We start from the raw sequence: 17,701 nt of genomic DNA, 5'->3' as shown, positions 1-17,701 counted from the left end.
TTCAGCAACAGGGACTCATTGTTTTATAACTCTAGGGGTAGGCACTGTCTGGCTCTCTTCACCCCAAGCTCCCAGTGGAGCATGGAGTCTGCATTGCCTGCCTGCTCATGTATTTTCTGTTGGCTTGGCAGTCATGCCCTCTGTGCTGTTAAGGACAACCTGGAGTGGGCATTGAGGTCTACAATGCGATGAATTCTTGGTGTCCCAGGAAGCATGGAGCCTGTGGTTTGAGGGCATTCCAGAGCCCCACCAGGGGCCTCTCAAAGTAGGAGGCTCCTATGTGGGAAGAACCTCCTCCACCATTTCTGCAATGAGCCTGTTTGTTGGACCAAAGTGCAGGCTCACATTCCCACCTCTTGCAGCATTGTTTCCTCAGATCTCAGAACCATTGCTCAATCCGGAGCTGGGCCTCTGGGCACCCAGGCTATCATTTCTCCCACAGCCTACAGCAATTGGTAGGGACCTGAAAGCTACCAGCCCTACTTGTACTCATCTTCACAATGAAGGGTGTACTTTCTTCTCACATTGATGTGCAGTTTGCATACAATGGGTCATTCTGAGTAGACTTGTGATTCACGACCTCCCCAAGGACCCTCACCAAGGCCAAGAAACATTCCAGTGCCAGGTGCTGGGCTAAGGCAGGGAGGGGAAAGGTGAATAGTCCCTGCCCACTGGGAGCTTCCAGACAGGAGAGATGATGATTAGAGTAAATGTCAGCAGTATCATATATTTGTATTTGAAAGTCCAAATATTGTGGGGTCACATCAGCAGTTCTGTAGGAGCTAGAGAAGGAGCTGAGAGGAGGCGATAAATAAAAGGCTCAGGGAGGTTGAGTCACTTCAGTCTTACACTGCGAGTGAACAGAAGAGCTGGAAATAAATCTAAGTCTTTTCCAACGGGTTATCATCCAGTCGAACATGGTAAATGTTAAAGACATTTATGAACAAAGGGATGAAGGGCTTCTGAAGGGGTTTCTGAGTTTGTCATGTGCAAAGGTGGAAGAAGGGCACTCTAAAAAAATGGAATGGAATAGTATGTGCAAAGCTCAGCATGGAAAGGTTTGTGTTTGGAAAACAGCAAAAAGCAGATGAGGCTAAATTAATTTTAGCGGGCAGCATGGAGGATGGAAAGAGTAGAGACAGATTGGAGACAGGAGAGCCAGGTAGGAGGCTGTCCCAGTAATTCGCCAAAAGATGTTGAGGGCTCAGACTAAGGAAGGAACAGTGGGAATGAAGATGAGAAGTTGGATTCAAAGAGTATTTTGGAGGTGTAGCATAAGCAGGATTTGAGAATGGAATAGTTGTTGCAGGAAGATCCTGCAGTGAATGCAGTCCAGAATTTAGGAGATTTGGGGGGGGATGATGACCCATTAAATGAGATGGCAAATACAGGTGGTAAAGCAGGTTTGGGGTGTTCAGAAAAAATAGTGGAAATGCAGAACTGATGGCAAATGCTGGAAGAAGCACCAAATCCATGCCTATGGGGAAATGGAAGTGAAGAGGATGAGACTTAACTTTATCTGTACCACTTTATTCTTATTTTCAAAAATAACTTGAAGCAATTGTGAATATTCTGGGTGGTACACACAGGTGCTCATATTAGTTTCTGTAGTTTTTAATTTTAAAAATTAATGCTTGGAGTTATTTCCTTAAAAGAAATTAAGTAATGTGTCAAGCATTTGGAGTACCTACTATGTGCTTGGCACTGTTCCAGGCATCCGAGATATTTGCCCCCTTCTACTAGCCTCTTCCTTTCAGAAGTTACCAGGCTGGAGTACAGAAACAGCTGCTGGTTCCAGCTTGGCCACAGGCAAGTCATTTTTCCTCCCTGGGTCTCTTTCAGCTCTCACATCCTAGGATTCAATACTGTAACTGCAACTCAGCATTCCTTATTCTCACCGAGGTGAGCGCCACAGCGCAGTCCATTAGCATAAAATAACTCCATTCGGGGAGTGTCCCTGAAGGGCTGACCTACTAAGAACGTTTTCCAAATGGTCCTTAATCTCTGCCTCCCACCCAACCCCCGCCCAGGATAACAGATGTTCCTCATGGGATTTCAAATTTGCAAGGGAATCTTGACAACTTCTTTGGTAATGGGCTATGTCCTAATTCCAGTCTAATCAACAGAAGCAACTTCCGTACTTTCAGCTTTAGGTGCTGTGGAGAGAACAGATAAAAACAAAAAATTCTGCCTTCATGCTGTTTACATTCCAGTGAACGGAGACATCAAGGAAAAATAAGAACAATTCAAGGAAGACACAACGCGTCAGTATGGTGCAGGGGAACGCAAGGCGTGTAGTGAAATCCTAGTCCTTTGACGCCTACAAAACCTAATCCCGAATCCCTAAATTCTTCCGGGTCACTGTCGGGTTACCCTCCTCCTCCCACTCCGCCCACGGCCCCACCTTCTGGCCCTGGCCACGCCCACGCTCCTGACGTCAATTTTCCAAGCCCTGCCGCGTTGACCTGGCCTATGGTAAGCCGCAGGCCCGCTCGAGCCCCATTAAGCCCCGCCTCGTGAGTCGACGCGTGGCGACGGCGATGGGGTCGCGGGGCTGCGTGGCGCTGCGGCTCGGGGTGCTCCTGTGGCGCCGGGCCTTCTCCCCGGGAGCGTGGCCCGCGGCGGCCGCGGGACTCAGGCTTCGGCTGCTGTCCGTGGGGCGGCTTCCGGTGGGACCGACGCTCGGCAAGGTCTGCCCGGCCCCCGACCGAGCGCGCGGCCTGCACGGCGGGCCGGGCCTGGAGGAGCGGGCGGAGGGAACAGCCGGCGAGGGGCGCCCGGAGTCAGGCACCGGAGGTACGGGCGAGGAGGAGGGAGCCGGGTCCCAGCTAAAGAGGCTGAGTTCCTCTCTTTTTGCATTTCTCATGGGGTCACAAAACTCCTACAGAGCAGAACTGGAAGGGACTGCAAAGGTTGTCGGCACCAACTTTGCATTTCACAGTGAGGTCAAGAGACGGACTGAAGTCTCCCAAACCCCAGGCGTCTGTCCGAACGGCCACGTCGGACCCCTGGCATCACCACCTCACCGTCCTCATCCCCCTTCACACTTTGTCTAGGGTTCCGAGAAATGGACTTGTCGAGAATGTTGGGGCTTGAGGATTCTGAGGAAGAGCCAGGGTCTGGGGGCTCAGGGGTGCGTAAGAAGCGCTAATAGGAGATGGGGCCAAGTTAAGAGCCTCTAAGTACTGTAAGCTTTTAGAAACTTGAGAGGTGGTAAACAGATCACACCTGTGAAAGGATGTAGTATGAGAGGGAGAGGTTAGCCACTAGGGCCCTGGGAGTCAGCTTTAGAACTGAAGAGAGCTGTTAAGTCCACAGGCTCTTATACACCACGGTGAAGAGCTGAATATCTAAATCTCTAGAGGAAAAACAAAAAACGGTTTTCACAGATAACAGTTGTTACATGAACCCAACTGGCATTGTAAGAAAACCTCGAGAGTTCAAAATGAGAATTGCTGTTAAAATTTTAACCCTCCGATTGGTAGATTTGGGGCCACACACTTACTCAGCTAGTTGTCAGTTTCTCTCTCAAATGAAGGTTGTGGACAGATACTACCCAAGAGCCCTTCCAGTTCACAGTTCTAGTTCTGTGACCCTTTGTGGCTGGAATTCAATTTAATGTGCCCCAAAATATTACCACCTCCCCAAATTGTGCTCCAGTTTTCCTCCCCTTTTAAAAATTATTATATTAACCATTATTATTATTTTATTTTATGTTTTTTGACTGTGTTGGGTCTTTGTTGCTCTGCATGGGCTTTCTCTAGTTGCAGCGAGCGGGGGCTGCTCTTCGCTGTGGTGCGCGGCATTCTCACTGCGGTGGCCTCCCCTGTTGCAGAGCACGGGCTCTAGGCACGCGGCCCTCAGTAGCTGTGCCACGCAGGCCCAGCAGCCGTGGCGCGCAGGCTCAGCAGTTGTGGTGCACAGGCTTAGTTGCTCCAAAGCATGTGGGATCTTCCCGGACCAGGGCTCGAACCCGTGTCCCCTGCATTGGCAGGTGGATTCTTAACCACTGAGCCACCAGGGAATTCCCGTTTTCCTCTCTTTGATTTTTTTTTTTTTTTTTTTTTGCGGTACGCGGCCCTCTCACTGTTGTGGTCTCTCCCGTTGCGGAGCACAGACTCCCGGTGCGCAGGCTCAGTGGCCATGGCCCACGGGCCCAGCCTCTCCGCGGCATGCGGGATCTTCCCAGACCGGGGCACGAACCCGTGTCCCCTGCATCGGCAGGCGGACTCTCAACCACTATGCCACCAGGGAAGCCCTCCTCTCTTTGAATAGCAGTTCTCTGCTTGAGCTGTGTTACTCATTTCCTCAGGTACTAGAACAGAAAGCCGTCGTTGCTGATGTCTGGTTCTACTTGCATGTGCTAATAGGAAAGGATATGTGTGGTGGCTGTGTGTGACCTGCGCACCCTTCCCATAAGTTGAGCAGTGCTGTATGAAAACAGTGCCCAGCTTCAACTTCCAGGAGGCCTAAACACCTTCATGGAGGGATGGTTTCGCTGTCAGCTGCCCGCATCTCTGGGTGCATATCGTGTCTGTCTTTACTTGGCCACCTGACAAAAGCAGATCTTTGTGCATTTCAGATCATACTGGTCCCAAGTTTGACATCGATATGCTGGTTTCACTTCTGAGGCAAGAAAATGCCAGAGACATTTGTGTCATCAAGGTTCCTCCAGAAATGAAATATACAGATTACTTTGTAATTGGTAGTGGAACTTCTACTCGACACTTACATGCCATGGCCTACTACATTGTGAAAATGGTAGGATGCTTTCTTTTTCTTTGGAACCTTTAACTTAATGGAATAGTGTCAATGCATCAGGCGGAAGAGCAGCATTTAAAAACTAAACCCTAAGATTATATAAGAAGCCCAGATTTTTAGAATTTGCATGAGTGTTTTATGTTCTTTGATAGTGAACGTTATGGGGACCAATATCTAGCCTTAGTGGGTCAAGATATTTTACATTCTTGTCTCTTGTGACAAGAAAAATAATACAAAAAAAAAAATTACCTGAGGCAGGCTGGAAGACAGTATAACCCAGAGGGATTTCTAGAGCAAAACTGTCCAATGTGACACCCACTAGCCCCATGTGGCTATGTAATTATAAAATAAAACTAAAAATTCAGTTCTTCAGTTGTACTAGCCGCATTTCAGGTGCTTGGTGGCCACATGTGGCTAATGGCTACCATACTGGACACAAATATAAAACATTTCCATAGTTGCAGAAACTTCTATTGGATAGTGCTGGCCTAGAGTTTAATTCAAATGTTTGAGCATGTCCAGTGTTCCCAGGCACGGTGCTGGGTATTGGGAAGACAAAAATGAAAAGATTTAGTTCTTACCCTCCAAATTCACAGGTCTAGTTGAGGAAAGAGAAGGAAGCTCATTTTCCAACTAGACTGAATAGGAATCAGAATGAGGAAGAAAACGTACTTGGAAGCTGATTCTGATACCACTCTAGAGGGGAACATACTTCTTTCACCCTGTTGAAAATTGGTCAGAGAGGGAACAGTTAAGACCAAAAGAATAGCTGGGATTGCCTAGAGAAGGGTGATAAAATAAGGGGCTGAGAACAAAACCCTGGTGCAACATGGCAGAACAAAGGCAGAACAAACAAAGAGGGGGTAGTTGGAGAGTAAGAGAACTAGGGGGGCATGGAGAAGTTAAAAGGCAGGATCCTAGGGTCTCTGTCAGATGTAATAGTAAGACAGAGTAAGTATGACTTAGAAGTGACCATTGGACTTGGAGATATAAAAAGAATGAGAGATTTTTCAGAAAAAGTTTCTGTGGAAGAGCAAGGGAGGGGAATAGAAATTCCTTTTGCAAAAATTTTAGATGAGGGAGAAAAATGCAAGGTCAAGAAAGTTTTGTTCTTGTTTATGGTAAAATATCCGTTACAAAACTGAACATTTTAGCCATTTTTAGGTGTACAGTTAAGTGATGTTAATTACATTCACATTGTTGTGCAACCATTACCACTATCCATCTCCAGAACGTTTTTCTTTTTTCATCTTGCAAAAAACTCTGTACACATTAAACAATAACTTCCCATTCTTCCTTCCCCCAGCCTCTGGTGTCCCCCATACTGCTTTCTGTCTCTGTGAATTTGACTACACTAATAAGTACCTCCTTGAGTGGAATCATACTCTAATTTTCCTTTTGTGACTGGCTTATTTCACTTAGCATAATATTTTTCAAGGTTCATCTGTGTTGTAGCATGTGTCAGAATTTCCTTCTTTTAAGACTGATTATTTCAGTGTATGTATATACCACATTTTATCTTATTCACCCATTGGTGGGCATTTGGGCTGCTTCCACCTTTTGGCTATTGTGAATAATGCTGCTATAAACACGAGTGTAGAAATACCTGTTCAGATCCCTGCTTTTAATTTCATAAGTGGAATTGCCAGATCATGGTAATTCTGTGTTTAATTTTTTGAGGAACCATCACACTTTTACACAGTAGTTGCACCACTTTACATTCCCACCAGCAGTGCACAAGGGTTCCAATTTTTCTACGTCCTTACCAGTTGTTATTTTCTGGTTTGTTGATAATATTGATAGTAATCCTCATGAGAGTGAAGTGGTACCTTGTTGTGCTTTTGATTTGCATTTCCCTAAATTAGTGATGTTGAACATCTTTTCTCATGGTTATTAGCCATTTGTGTATATTCGGAGAAATGCCTATTCAGGTCCTTTGCCCATGTTTTAATCGAGTTTTTTTTTTTATTATGAAGTTGTAGGAGTTCTCTGTATATTCTGGATATAAATCCCGTATCATCTATGTGATTTGCAAATATTTTCTCCCATTCTGTAGGTTGCCTTCTTACTCTGTTCATTGTGTCCTTTAATGCACCAAAGTTTTAAATTTTTCTCCTGCTGCCTTTGGTCTCATATCCAAGAAATCATTGTGAAATCCAATGTCATGAAGCTTTTCTACTGTGTTTTGTTTTTCTTTTTTTTGGATTACTTTATGTTTTTATTTTTTTGAATTTTAGAATTTTATTTTTTTATACAGCAGGTTCTTATTAGTTATCCATTTTATACATATTAGTGTATATATGTAAAACCCAATCTCCCAATTCATCACACCACCACCTGCCCCCTCCACATTCCCCCCTTGGTGTCCATACGTTTGTTCTCTACATCTGTGTCTCTATTTCTGCCCTGCAAACCAGTTCATCTGTACCATTTTTCTAGATTCCACATATATGTGTTAATATGCAATATTTGTTTTTCTCTTTCTGACTTACTTCACTCTGTATGACAGTCTCTAGATCCATCCATGTCTCTACAAATGACCCAATTTTGTTCCTCTGTATGGCTGAGTAATATTCCATTGTATATATGTACCACATCTTCTTTATGCATTCGTCTGTCGATGAGCAATTAGATTGCTTCCATGTCCTGGCTATCGTCAGTAGTGCTGTAATGAACATTGGGGTGTATGTGTCTTTTTGAATTATGGTTTTCTCTGGGAATATGCCCGGTAGTGGGATTGCTGGGTCATATGGTAATTCTATTTTTAGTTTTTAAGGAACCTCCATACTGTTCTCCATAATGGCTGTATCAATTTACATTCCCACTAACACTGCAAGTGGGTTCCCTTTTCTCCACACCCTCTCCAGCATTTGTTTTTTGTAGATTTTCTGATAATGCCCATTATAACCAAAGTGAGGTGATACCTCATTGTAGTTTTGATTTGCATTTCTCTAAAAATTAGTGATGTTTAACATCTTTTCATGTGCTTCTTGGCCATCTGTATGTCTTCTTTGGAGAAATGTCTATTTAGGTCTTCTGCCCATTTTTGAATTGGGTTGTTTGTATTTTTAATATTGAGCTGCATGAGTTGTTTATATATTTTGGAGATTAATCCTTTCTCCGTTGATTCGTTTGCAAATATTTTTTCGCATTCTGAGGGTTGTCTTTTCGTCTTGCTTGTAGTTTCCTTTGCTTTGCAAAAGCTTTTAAGTTTCATTAAGTCCTATTTGTTTATTTTTGTTTTTATTTCCATTACTTTAGGAGGTGGATCAAAAGAGATCTTGCTGTGATTTATGTCAGAGAGCATTCTTCCTATGTTTTCCTCTAAGAGTTTTATAGTGTCCACTCTTACATTTAGGTCTCTAATCCATTTTGAGTTTATTTTTGTGTATGGTGTTAGGGAGTGTTCTAATTTCATTCTTTTACATGTAGCTGTCCAGTCTTCCCAGCACCACTTATTGAAGAGACTGCCTTTTCTCCATTGTATATCCTTGCCTCCTTTGTCATAGATTAGTTGACCACAGGTGCATGGGTTTATCTCTGGGCTTTCTATCCTGTTCCATTGATCTATATTTTTGTTTTTGTGCCAGTACCGTATGGTCTTGATTACTGTAGCTTTGTAGTATAGTCTGAAGGGAGTCTGATTCCTTCAGCTCCATTTTTTTCCCTCAAGACTGATTGCTTTGGCTATTCGGAGTCTTTTGTGTCTCCATACAGATTTTAAGATTTCTTGTTCTAGTTCTGTAAAAAAATGCCATTGGTAATTTGATAGGGATTGCATTGAATCTGTAGATTGCTTTGGGTAGTATAGTGATTTTCACAATATTGATTCTTCCAATCCAAGAACATGGTATATCTCTCCATCTCTTTGTATCATCTTAATTTCTTTCATCAGTCTCTTATAGTTTTCTGCATACAGGTGTTTTGTCTCCCTAGTTAGGTTTATTCTGAGGGATTTTATTCTTTTTGTTGCAATGGTAAATGGGAGTGTTTCCTTAATTTCTCTTTCAGGTTTTTCATCATTAGTGTGTAGGAATGCAAGAGATTTCTGTGCATTAATTTTGTATCCTGCAACTTTACCAGATTCATTGATTAGCTCTAGTAGTTTTCTGGTGGCATCTTTAGGATTCTCTATGTATTCTGCAAACAGAATTCTCATGTCTTCTGCAAACAGTGACAGTTTTACTTCTTCTTTTCCAAGTTGTATTCCTTTTATGTCTTTTTCTTCTCTGATTGCCATGGCTAGGACTTCCAAAACTATGTTGAATAATAGTGGTGAGAGTGGACATCCTTGTCTTGTTCCTGATCTTAGAGGAAATGCTTTCAGTTTTTCACCATTGAGAATGATGTTTGCTGTGGGTTTGTCATATATGGCCTTTATTATGTTGAGGTAGGTTCCCTCTATGCCCACTTTCTGGAGAGTTTTTATCATAAATGGGTGATGAATTTTGTCAAAAGCTTTTTCTGCATCTATTGTGATGATCATATGGTTTTTATTCTTCAATTTGTTAATATGCTATATCACATTGATTTGTGTATATTGAAGAATCCTTGCATCCCTGGGATAAATCCCACTTGATCATGGTGTATGGTCCTTTTAATGTGTTGTTGGATTCTGTTTGCTAGTATTTTGTTGAGGATTTTTGCGTCTATATTCGTCAGTGATATTGGTCTGTAATTTTCCTTTTTTGTAGTATCTTTGTCTGGTTTTGGTATCAGGGTGATGGTGGCCTCATAGAATGAGTTCGGGAGTGTTCCTTCCTCTCCAATTTTTTGGAAGAGTTTGAGACGGATGGGTGTTAGGTCTTCTCTAAATGTTTGATAGAATTCACCTGTGAAGCCATGTGGCCCTGGACTTTTGTTTGTTGGAAGATTTTTAATCACAGTTTCAATTTCATTACTTGTGATTGGTTTTTTCTTATTTTCTATTTCTTCCTAGTTCACTCTTGGAAGGTTATACCTTTCTAAGAATTTGTCAATTTCTTCCAGGTTGTCCAATTTATTGGCATAGAGTTGCTTGTAGTAGTTTCTCAGGATGGTTTGTATGTCTGTGGTGTCTGTTGCAACTTCTTTTTCATTTCTAAGTTTATTGATATGAGTCCTCTCCCTCTTTTTCTCCCTTTTTTTGGCTAGTGGTTTATCAATTTTGTTTACCTTCTCAAAGAACCAGCTTTTAGTTTTATTGATCTTTGCTATTGTTTTCTTTGTTTCTGTTTCATTTATTTCTGCTCTGAACTTTACGATTTCTTTCCTTCTGCTAACTTTGGGTTTTGTTTGTTCTTCTTTCTCTAGTTCCTTTAGGTGTAAGGTTAGTTTGAGATTTTTCTTGTTTCTTGAGGTAGGCTTGTATTGCTATAAACTTCCCTCTTAGAACTGCTTTTGCTGCATCCCATAGTCTTTGGATCTTCATGTTTTCGTTGTAATTTGTCTCTGGGTATTTTTTCATTTCCTCTTTGATTTCTTCAGTGATCTCTTAGTAACGTATTGTTTAGCCTCCATGTGTTTGTTTTTTACGTTTTTTTCCCAGTAATTGATTTCTAATCTCATAGCGTTGTGGTCAGAAAAGATGCTTGATATGATTTCAATTTTCTTAAATTTACTGGGGCTTGAATTGTGACCCAAGATGTGATCTATCCTGGAGAATTGTCCGTTTGCACTTGAGAAGAAAGTGTAATCTGCTGTTTTTGGATAGAATGTCCAAAAATATCAGTTAAATCTGTCTGGTCTATTGTGTCATTTAAAGCTTGTGTTTCCTTATTAATTTTCTGTTTGGATGATGTGTCCACTGGTTTAAGTGAGGTGTTAAAGTCCTGCACTATTTTTGTGTTACTGTCGATTTCTTCTTTTATAGCTGTTAGCAGTTGCTTTATGTATTGAGGTGCTCCTATGTTGGGTGCATATATATTTATAATTGTTATATCTTCTTCTTGTATTGATCCCTTGATCATTATGTAGTGTCCTTCCTGGTCTCTTATAACATTATTTTATTTTATTTTATTTTTTACCCCTTTATAACTGTATAGTGATCTTATTTGCCTCTTGTTAGTTTTAGCTTAAAGTCTATTTTGTCAGATGTAAGTGTAGCTACCCCTCCTCTCTTTCTATTTTTATTTACATGGAATGTATTTTTCCATCACTTCACTTTCAGTCTATGTGTGTCTGTAAAGCTGAAGTGAATCTTTTGTAGGCAGCATATGGTTGAAATTTTTTTTTAACATCTTTATTGGAGTATAATTGCTTTACAATGGTGTGTTAGTTTCTGCTTTACAACAAAATGAATCAGTTATATATATACATATGTTCCCATATCTCATCCCTCTTGAGTCTCCCTCCCTCCCACCCTCCCTATCCCACCCCTCCAGGCGATCACAAAGCACCAAGCTGATCTCCCTGAGCTATGCGGCTGCTTCCCACTAGCTATCTACCTTACGTTTGGTAGTGTTTATATGTCCATGCCTCTCTTTCGCTTTGTCACAGCTTACCCTTCCCCCTCCCCAACATTCTTTATTTTAAAGTTTATTTTATCTGATATGAGTATTGCTATTCCAGGTTTCTTTTGATTCCCATTTGCATGGGATATCTTTTACCATCCCCTCACTTTTCACTCTGTATGTGTCCCTAGGTCTGAAGTGGGTCTCTTGTAGACAGCATATATATGGGTCTTGTTTTTGTATCCATTCAGCAAGCCTGTGTCTTTTGGTTGGAGCATTTAATCCATTCATGTTTAAGGTAATTATCGATATGTATGCTCCTATGACCATTTTCTTAATTGTTATGGGTTTGTTTTTGTAGGTCCTTTTCTTCTCTTGTGTTTCCCACTTAGAGAAGTTCCTTTAGCATTTGTTGTAGAGTTGGTTTGGTGGTGCTGAATTCTCTTTTGCTTCTCTGTAAAGCTTTTGATTTCTCCATCAAATCTGAATGAGATCCTTGCTGGGTAGAGTAATCTTGGTTGTAGGTTCTTCCCTTTCATCACTTGAAATATATCATGGCACTCCCTTCTGGCTTGTAGAGTTTCTGCTGAGAAATCAGCTGTTAACCTTATGGGAGTTCCCTTGTATGTTATTTGTCATTTTTCCCTTGTTGCTTTCAATAATTTTTCTTTGTCTTTAATTTTTGTCAGTTTGATTACTATGTGTCTCGGTGTGTTTCTGCTTCCTGGGACTCTCTGTGCTTCCTGGACTTGGGTGGCTATTTCCTTTCCCACGTTAGGGAAGTTTTCGACTATAATCTCTTCAAATATTTTCTCGGGTCCTTTCTGTCTCCTCCTTCTGGGACCCCAATGATGCGAATGTTGTTGCATTTAATGTTGTCCCAGAGGTCTCTTAGGCTGTCTTCATTTCTTTTCATTCTTTTTTCTTTATTCTGTTCCATGGCAGTGAATTTCACCATTCTGTCTTCCAGGTCACTTAGCTGTCTTCTGCCTCAGTTATTCTGCTATTGGTTCCTTCTACTGTGTTTTTCATATCAGTTATTGTATTTTTTATCTCTGTTTGTTTGTTCTTTAATTCTTCTAGGTCTTTGTTAAACATCTCTTGCACCTTCTCGATCTTTGCCTCCATTCTTTTTCCGAGGTCCTGGATCATCTTCACTGTCATTATTCTGAATTCTTTTTCTGGAAGGTTGCCTCTCTCCACTTCATTTAGTTGTTTTTCTGGGGGTTTATCTTGTTCCTTCATCTGGTACATAGCCCTCTGCCTTTTCATCTTGTCTCTCTGTGGATGTGGTTTTTGTTCCACAGGCTGCAGGATTGTGGTTCTTCTTGCTTCTGCTGTCTGCCCTCTGGTGGATGAGGCTATCTAAGAGGCTTGTGCAAGTTTCCTGATGGGAGGGACTGGTGGTGGGTAGAGCTGGCTGTTGCTCTGGTGGGCATAGCTCAGTAAAACTTTAATCCGCTTGTCTACTGATGGGTGGGGCTGATTTCCCTCCCTGTTGGCTGTTTGGCCTGAGGTGACCCAACACTGGAGCCCACCTGGCTCTTTGGTGGGGCTAATAGCAGACTCTGGGAGGGCTCACACCAAGGAATACTTCCCAGAACTTCTGCTGCCAGTGACCTTGTCCTCACGGTGAGCCACAGCCACCCCCTGCCTCTGCAGGGGACCCTCCAACACTAGCAGGTAGGTCTGATTCAGTGTCCTATGGGGTCACTGCTTCTTTCCCTGGGTCCCGATGCGCACACTACTTTGTGTGTGCCCTCCAAGAGTGGACTCTGTTTCCCCCAGTCGTGTTGGAGTCCTGCAATCAAATCCCACTAGCCTTCAAAGTCTGGTTCTCTAGGAATTCCTCCTCTTGTTGCCGGACCCCCAGGTTGGGAAGCCTGGCGTGGGGCTCAGAACCTTCACTCCAGTGGGTGTACTTCTGTGGTATAAGTGTTCACCAGTTTGTGAGTCACCAGCCAGCAGTTATAGGATTTATTTTATTGTGATTGTGCCCCTCCCACCATCTCATTGTGGCTTCTCCTTTGTCTTTGGTTGTGGGGTATCTTATTTGGTGAGTTCCAGTGTCTTCCTGTTGATGATTGTTCAGCAGTTAGTTGTGATTCTGGTGCTCTTGCAAGAGGGAGTGAGCGCACATCCTTCTTCTTTGCCATCTTGAACCAATCTTATCCACTGTGTTTTCTTCTAAGAGTTTTATAGTTTTAGGTTTCGTGTTTGGGTCTTTGGTATTCAGTTAGTTTTTGTAGATGGTGTCAGGTAAAGACTCCAGCTTCATTCTCTTGCATGTAGATAATCTAGTTTTCCCAGCACCATTTGTTGAAAGGACTGCCTTTCCCTATTGAATGGACTTGGCACCCTTGTTGAAAAATCATTTGACCATATGGGCTCTTTGTTTTGTTCCAGTGGTCTATAAGTTTATCTTAATCACTGTTTTGATTACTGTAGCTTTGTAGTAAGTTTTTAAATCAGGAAACTTGAGATCTTCAACTGTGCTCTTCCCTTTCAGGATTGTTTTTGGCTATTTGGGGTCTCTTTAGATTACATATAAATTTTAGGATGGATTTTTCTATTTCTACAAAAAAAAGTCACTGATAGAGATTGAGTGTATTGAATCTGTAGATAAAGTATTAACGATATTGTGTTCCAATTCATGGATACAGATTATTGTATTTCAGTGTACGAGTCTTGCTTCCATGGTTATGTTTATTTCTAAGTATTTTATCCTTTTTGATTCTATTGTAAATAGAAATATTTTCTTTTTAAAAAAATTAATTTATTTATTGATGGCTGAGTTGGGTCTTCATTGCTGCACACAGCCTTCCTCTGGTTGCAGTGAGCGGGGGCTACTCTTCGTTGTGGTGTGTGGGCTTCTCATTGCAGTGGCTTCTCGTTGTGGAGCACAGGCTCTAGGCGCACGGGCTTCAGTAGCTGTGGCATGCAGGCTCAGTAGTTGTGGCTCACAGGCTCTAGAGCGCAGGCGCAGTAGTTGTGGTGCACGGGCTTAGTTGCTCTGTGGCACGTGGGATCTTCCTGGGCCAGGGCTCGAACCCGTGTCCCTTGCGTTGGCAGGCAGATTCTTAACCACTGCGCCACCAGGGAAGCCCTAGGGTTTTCTATGTATAAAGAGCATGTCATCTGCAAATTGAGACAATTTTATTTCTTCCTATCCAATTTTGTTACTTTTTTCTTTTGTTTTCCCTTGCTCTAATTGCCATGGCTAGAACTTCCAGTACTGTGTTGAGTAGAAGGTGGCAAAAGTGGGCATTCTTGTGTTGTTCCTGATCTGAGAGGAAAAACTTTCAGTTTTTTGCCATCAAATATGATGATAGCTAATCTCCATGGGCTCTTCATGTATGGCCTTTATTACCTTAAGGTAGGTTTGGGTTTTTTTTGCTTATCTCTGTTGAGTTTTTATCATGAAAGGGTATTGAACTTTGTCAAATGCTTTTTCTGCATAAATTTGAAATGATCCTGTGGTTTTCGTCTTTCATTTTGTTAATGTGGTTTATTACATTGATTTTTTAAATTAATCAATCTATTTTTGGCTGTGTTGGGTCTTTGTTGCTGTGCGTGGGCTGTTTCTGGTAGTGGCAAGTGGGGGCTACTCTTCGTTGCAGTGTGCAGGCTTCTCATTGCGGTGGCTTCTCATTGCGGAACACAGGCTCTAGGCACGTGGGCTTCAGTAGTTGTGGCACGTGGGCTCAGTAGTTGTGGCTCATGGGCTCTAGAGCATAGGCTCTCGTAGTTGTGGCGCACGGGGTTAGTTGCTCCATGGCATGTGGGATCTTGCCAGACAAGGGCTCGAACCCATGTCCCCTACATTGGCAGGTGGATTCCTAACCACTGTGCCACTAGGGAAGTCCCTACATTGGTTTTTTCATGTGGAATCATCCTTACGTTCCAGAAATAAATCCCATGTGGTGTTGATATATAATTTTTTGAATGCAGTATTGAATTAGGTTTGCTAGTATTTCATTCAGGAGTTTTCCATCAGTATTCATCAAGGATATTGGCCTGTAGTGTTTTCTTATAGGGTCTTTGTCTGGTCTTGGTATCAGGTTAATGCTACTCCCATAGAATAAGTTAGGAAGTGTTCCCGCCTCTTCAGTTTTTTGGAAGAGTTTTAGCAAACTTTGATGTGAGCTTATGTTTAAGTATTTGGTAGAATTCACCAGTGAAGAAGCTGTGTGGTCCAGGGCTTTTCTTTGTCGGGAGGTTTTTTTCCTTCCTTCTTCTCTGTGTGTTCTTTTCTCTATACCCCACCCTTTCGTTTGAGATACAGTTGTGTTGGGAGGTTTTTGATTAATGACTCAATCCTGTTGCTATTATTGAATAGGGCTATTCATACTTTCTGTTTCTTCATGATGCAGTCTTGATAGGTTGTGTGTTTCTAGGAATTTGTCCATTCTAGGTTTTCCAGTTTGTTGTGTCTCTAATGTCTTCTCACTCATTTCTGATTTTAGTTATCTGGGGGTTTATTGATCAATTTTGTTGATCTTTTTGAAAAATGAAATCTTGGTTTCATTGATTTTTGTCTATTTTGTTTTAATTTGGTCATTGACTTCTTCCTTCTGCCAGCTTTAAGTTTAATTTGTTCATTTCCTAGTTCTTTTTATTTTATAATATTTATTGGACTATAGTTGATTTACAATGTTGTGTTAGTTTCAGGTATACAGCAAAGTGAATCAGTTATACATACATCCACTCTTTTTTAGATTCCTTTCCCATATAGATCATTACAGAGTATTGTGTAGAGCTCCCTGTGCTATATACAGTAGGTCCTTATTAGTTATCTATTTCATATATAGTAGTGTGTATGTATCAATCCCAATCTCCCAGTTTGTCCACCCCCGCCCACCCCCACCCCCCGCTTTTCCCCCCAGTAACCATAAGTTTGTCTTCTAAATCTATGACTCTATTTCTGCTTTGTAAATAAGTTCATTTGTACCATTTTTTTTTAGATTCCACATATAAGCGATATCATGATACTTGTCTTTGTCTGACTTCACTTAGTATGATAATCTCTAGGTCCATCCATGTGCCTGCAAATGGCATTATTTCTTTCTTTTTTATGGCTGAGTAATATTCTATTGTATATAGGTACCACATCTTCTTTATCCGCTCCTCTGTCAATGGACATTTAGGTTGCTTCCATGTCTTGGCTATTGTAAATAGCACTGCAGTGAACATTGGGATGCATGTGTCTTTTTGAGTTATGGTTTTCTCTGGATATATGCCCAGGAGTGGGCTTGCTGGATCATATGGTAGTTCTGTATACATCTATATCTATATATCTATCTATATCTTTATGTATCTCTATCTGTTAAGGTAGGTTTTTTGACCATGCCGCATGGTGTGCAGGATCTTAGTTCCCCACCCAGGGATTGAAGCCACACCCCTGCAGTGTTAACCACTGGACTGCCAGGGAAGTCTCTCATGGTAGTTCTATATTTAGTCTTTTGAGGAACCTCCATACTGTTCTCCATAGTGGCTGTACCAATTTGCATTCCCACCAACACTGTAGGAGGGTTCCCTTTTCTCCACATCCTCTCCAGCATTTATTTATTTAAATTAACTTTTATTGGAGTATAGTTGAGTTACAGTGTTGTTAGTTTCTGCTGTACAGCAAAGCGAATCAGTTATACATATATCCACTCTTTTTTAGATTCTTTTCTCATATAGGTCATTACAGAGTATTGAGTAGAGTTCCCTCAATACTCTTATTAGTTCTTATAGTCGGTTCTTATTAGTTATATATTTTATATATAGTATCTACAGTATATGTCTATCCCAATCTCTCAATTTATCCCCCCTCCCCCCAGATAACCATAAGTTTGTTTTCTATATCTGTGACTCTGTTTTGTAAATAAGGTCATTTGTACCATTTTTTTAGATTCCACATATAAGTGATATCATATGATATCTGTCTGATTTACTTCACTCAGTATGATAATCTCTAGGTCCATGTTGCTGCAAATGGCATTATTTCATTCTTTTTTATGGCCGAGTAATATTCCATTGTATATATGTACCACATCTTTATCCAGTCCTCCAACTATGGACATTTCAGTTGCTTCCATGTCTTGGCTTTTGTAAATAGTGCTGCAGTGAACATTGGGATGCATCTGTCTTTTTCACTTATGGTTTTCTCTGGATATATGCCCAGGAGTGGGATTGCTGGGTCATATGGTAATTCTATTTTTAGTGTTTTAAGGAACCTCCATATTGTTCTCCATAGTGGTTGTATCAATTTACATTCCCACCAACAGTGCAAGAGGGTTCCCTTTTCTCCACACCCTCTCTAGCATTTATTATTTGTCGATTTTTTGATGGTGCATTTCCTAGTTCTTTAAGATATAAATTCATGTTGTTGATTTGGGAACTATTTTTTTCATGTAAGCACATACAGCTATAAATTTCCTTCTTATTGCTGCTCTCACTGCATTCTATAACTTCATTTGTCTCAAGATATTTTCTACTTTCCCTTGTGATTTCTTCTTTGATCA

At 41.4% G+C, this 17,701-nt stretch overlaps 1 protein-coding gene across 4 annotated transcripts in view; it reads left to right on the top strand.

Annotated features, from left to right (window-relative positions):
- Positions 1–2,499: 2,499 nt before the first annotated feature.
- MALSU1 (mitochondrial assembly of ribosomal large subunit 1) overlaps positions 2,500–17,701 on the top strand; it is a 29,106-nt gene continuing 13,904 nt past the window's right edge. For all 4 annotated transcript variants that reach the window (XR_009520600.1, XR_009520599.1, XR_009520598.1 and 1 more), the window contains exons 1-2: positions 2,500–2,796; positions 4,583–4,761. Coding sequence is in view for 1 of the 4 variants with exons in the window: in XM_060020386.1 (XP_059876369.1) it covers positions 2,541–2,796; positions 4,583–4,761 (435 nt within the window). In the remaining 3 variants the exon portion in view is untranslated. The remainder of the gene's footprint in view (positions 2,797–4,582; positions 4,762–17,701) is intronic.

The sequence above is a fragment of the Delphinus delphis genome, chromosome 9, assembly GCF_949987515.2.
Source record: "Delphinus delphis chromosome 9, mDelDel1.2, whole genome shotgun sequence".
Classification (NCBI taxonomy): domain Eukaryota; kingdom Metazoa; phylum Chordata; class Mammalia; order Artiodactyla; family Delphinidae; genus Delphinus; species Delphinus delphis.
Note: the sequence above shows the minus strand (reverse complement) of the source record. Positions and strands in the feature narration are given on the sequence as shown.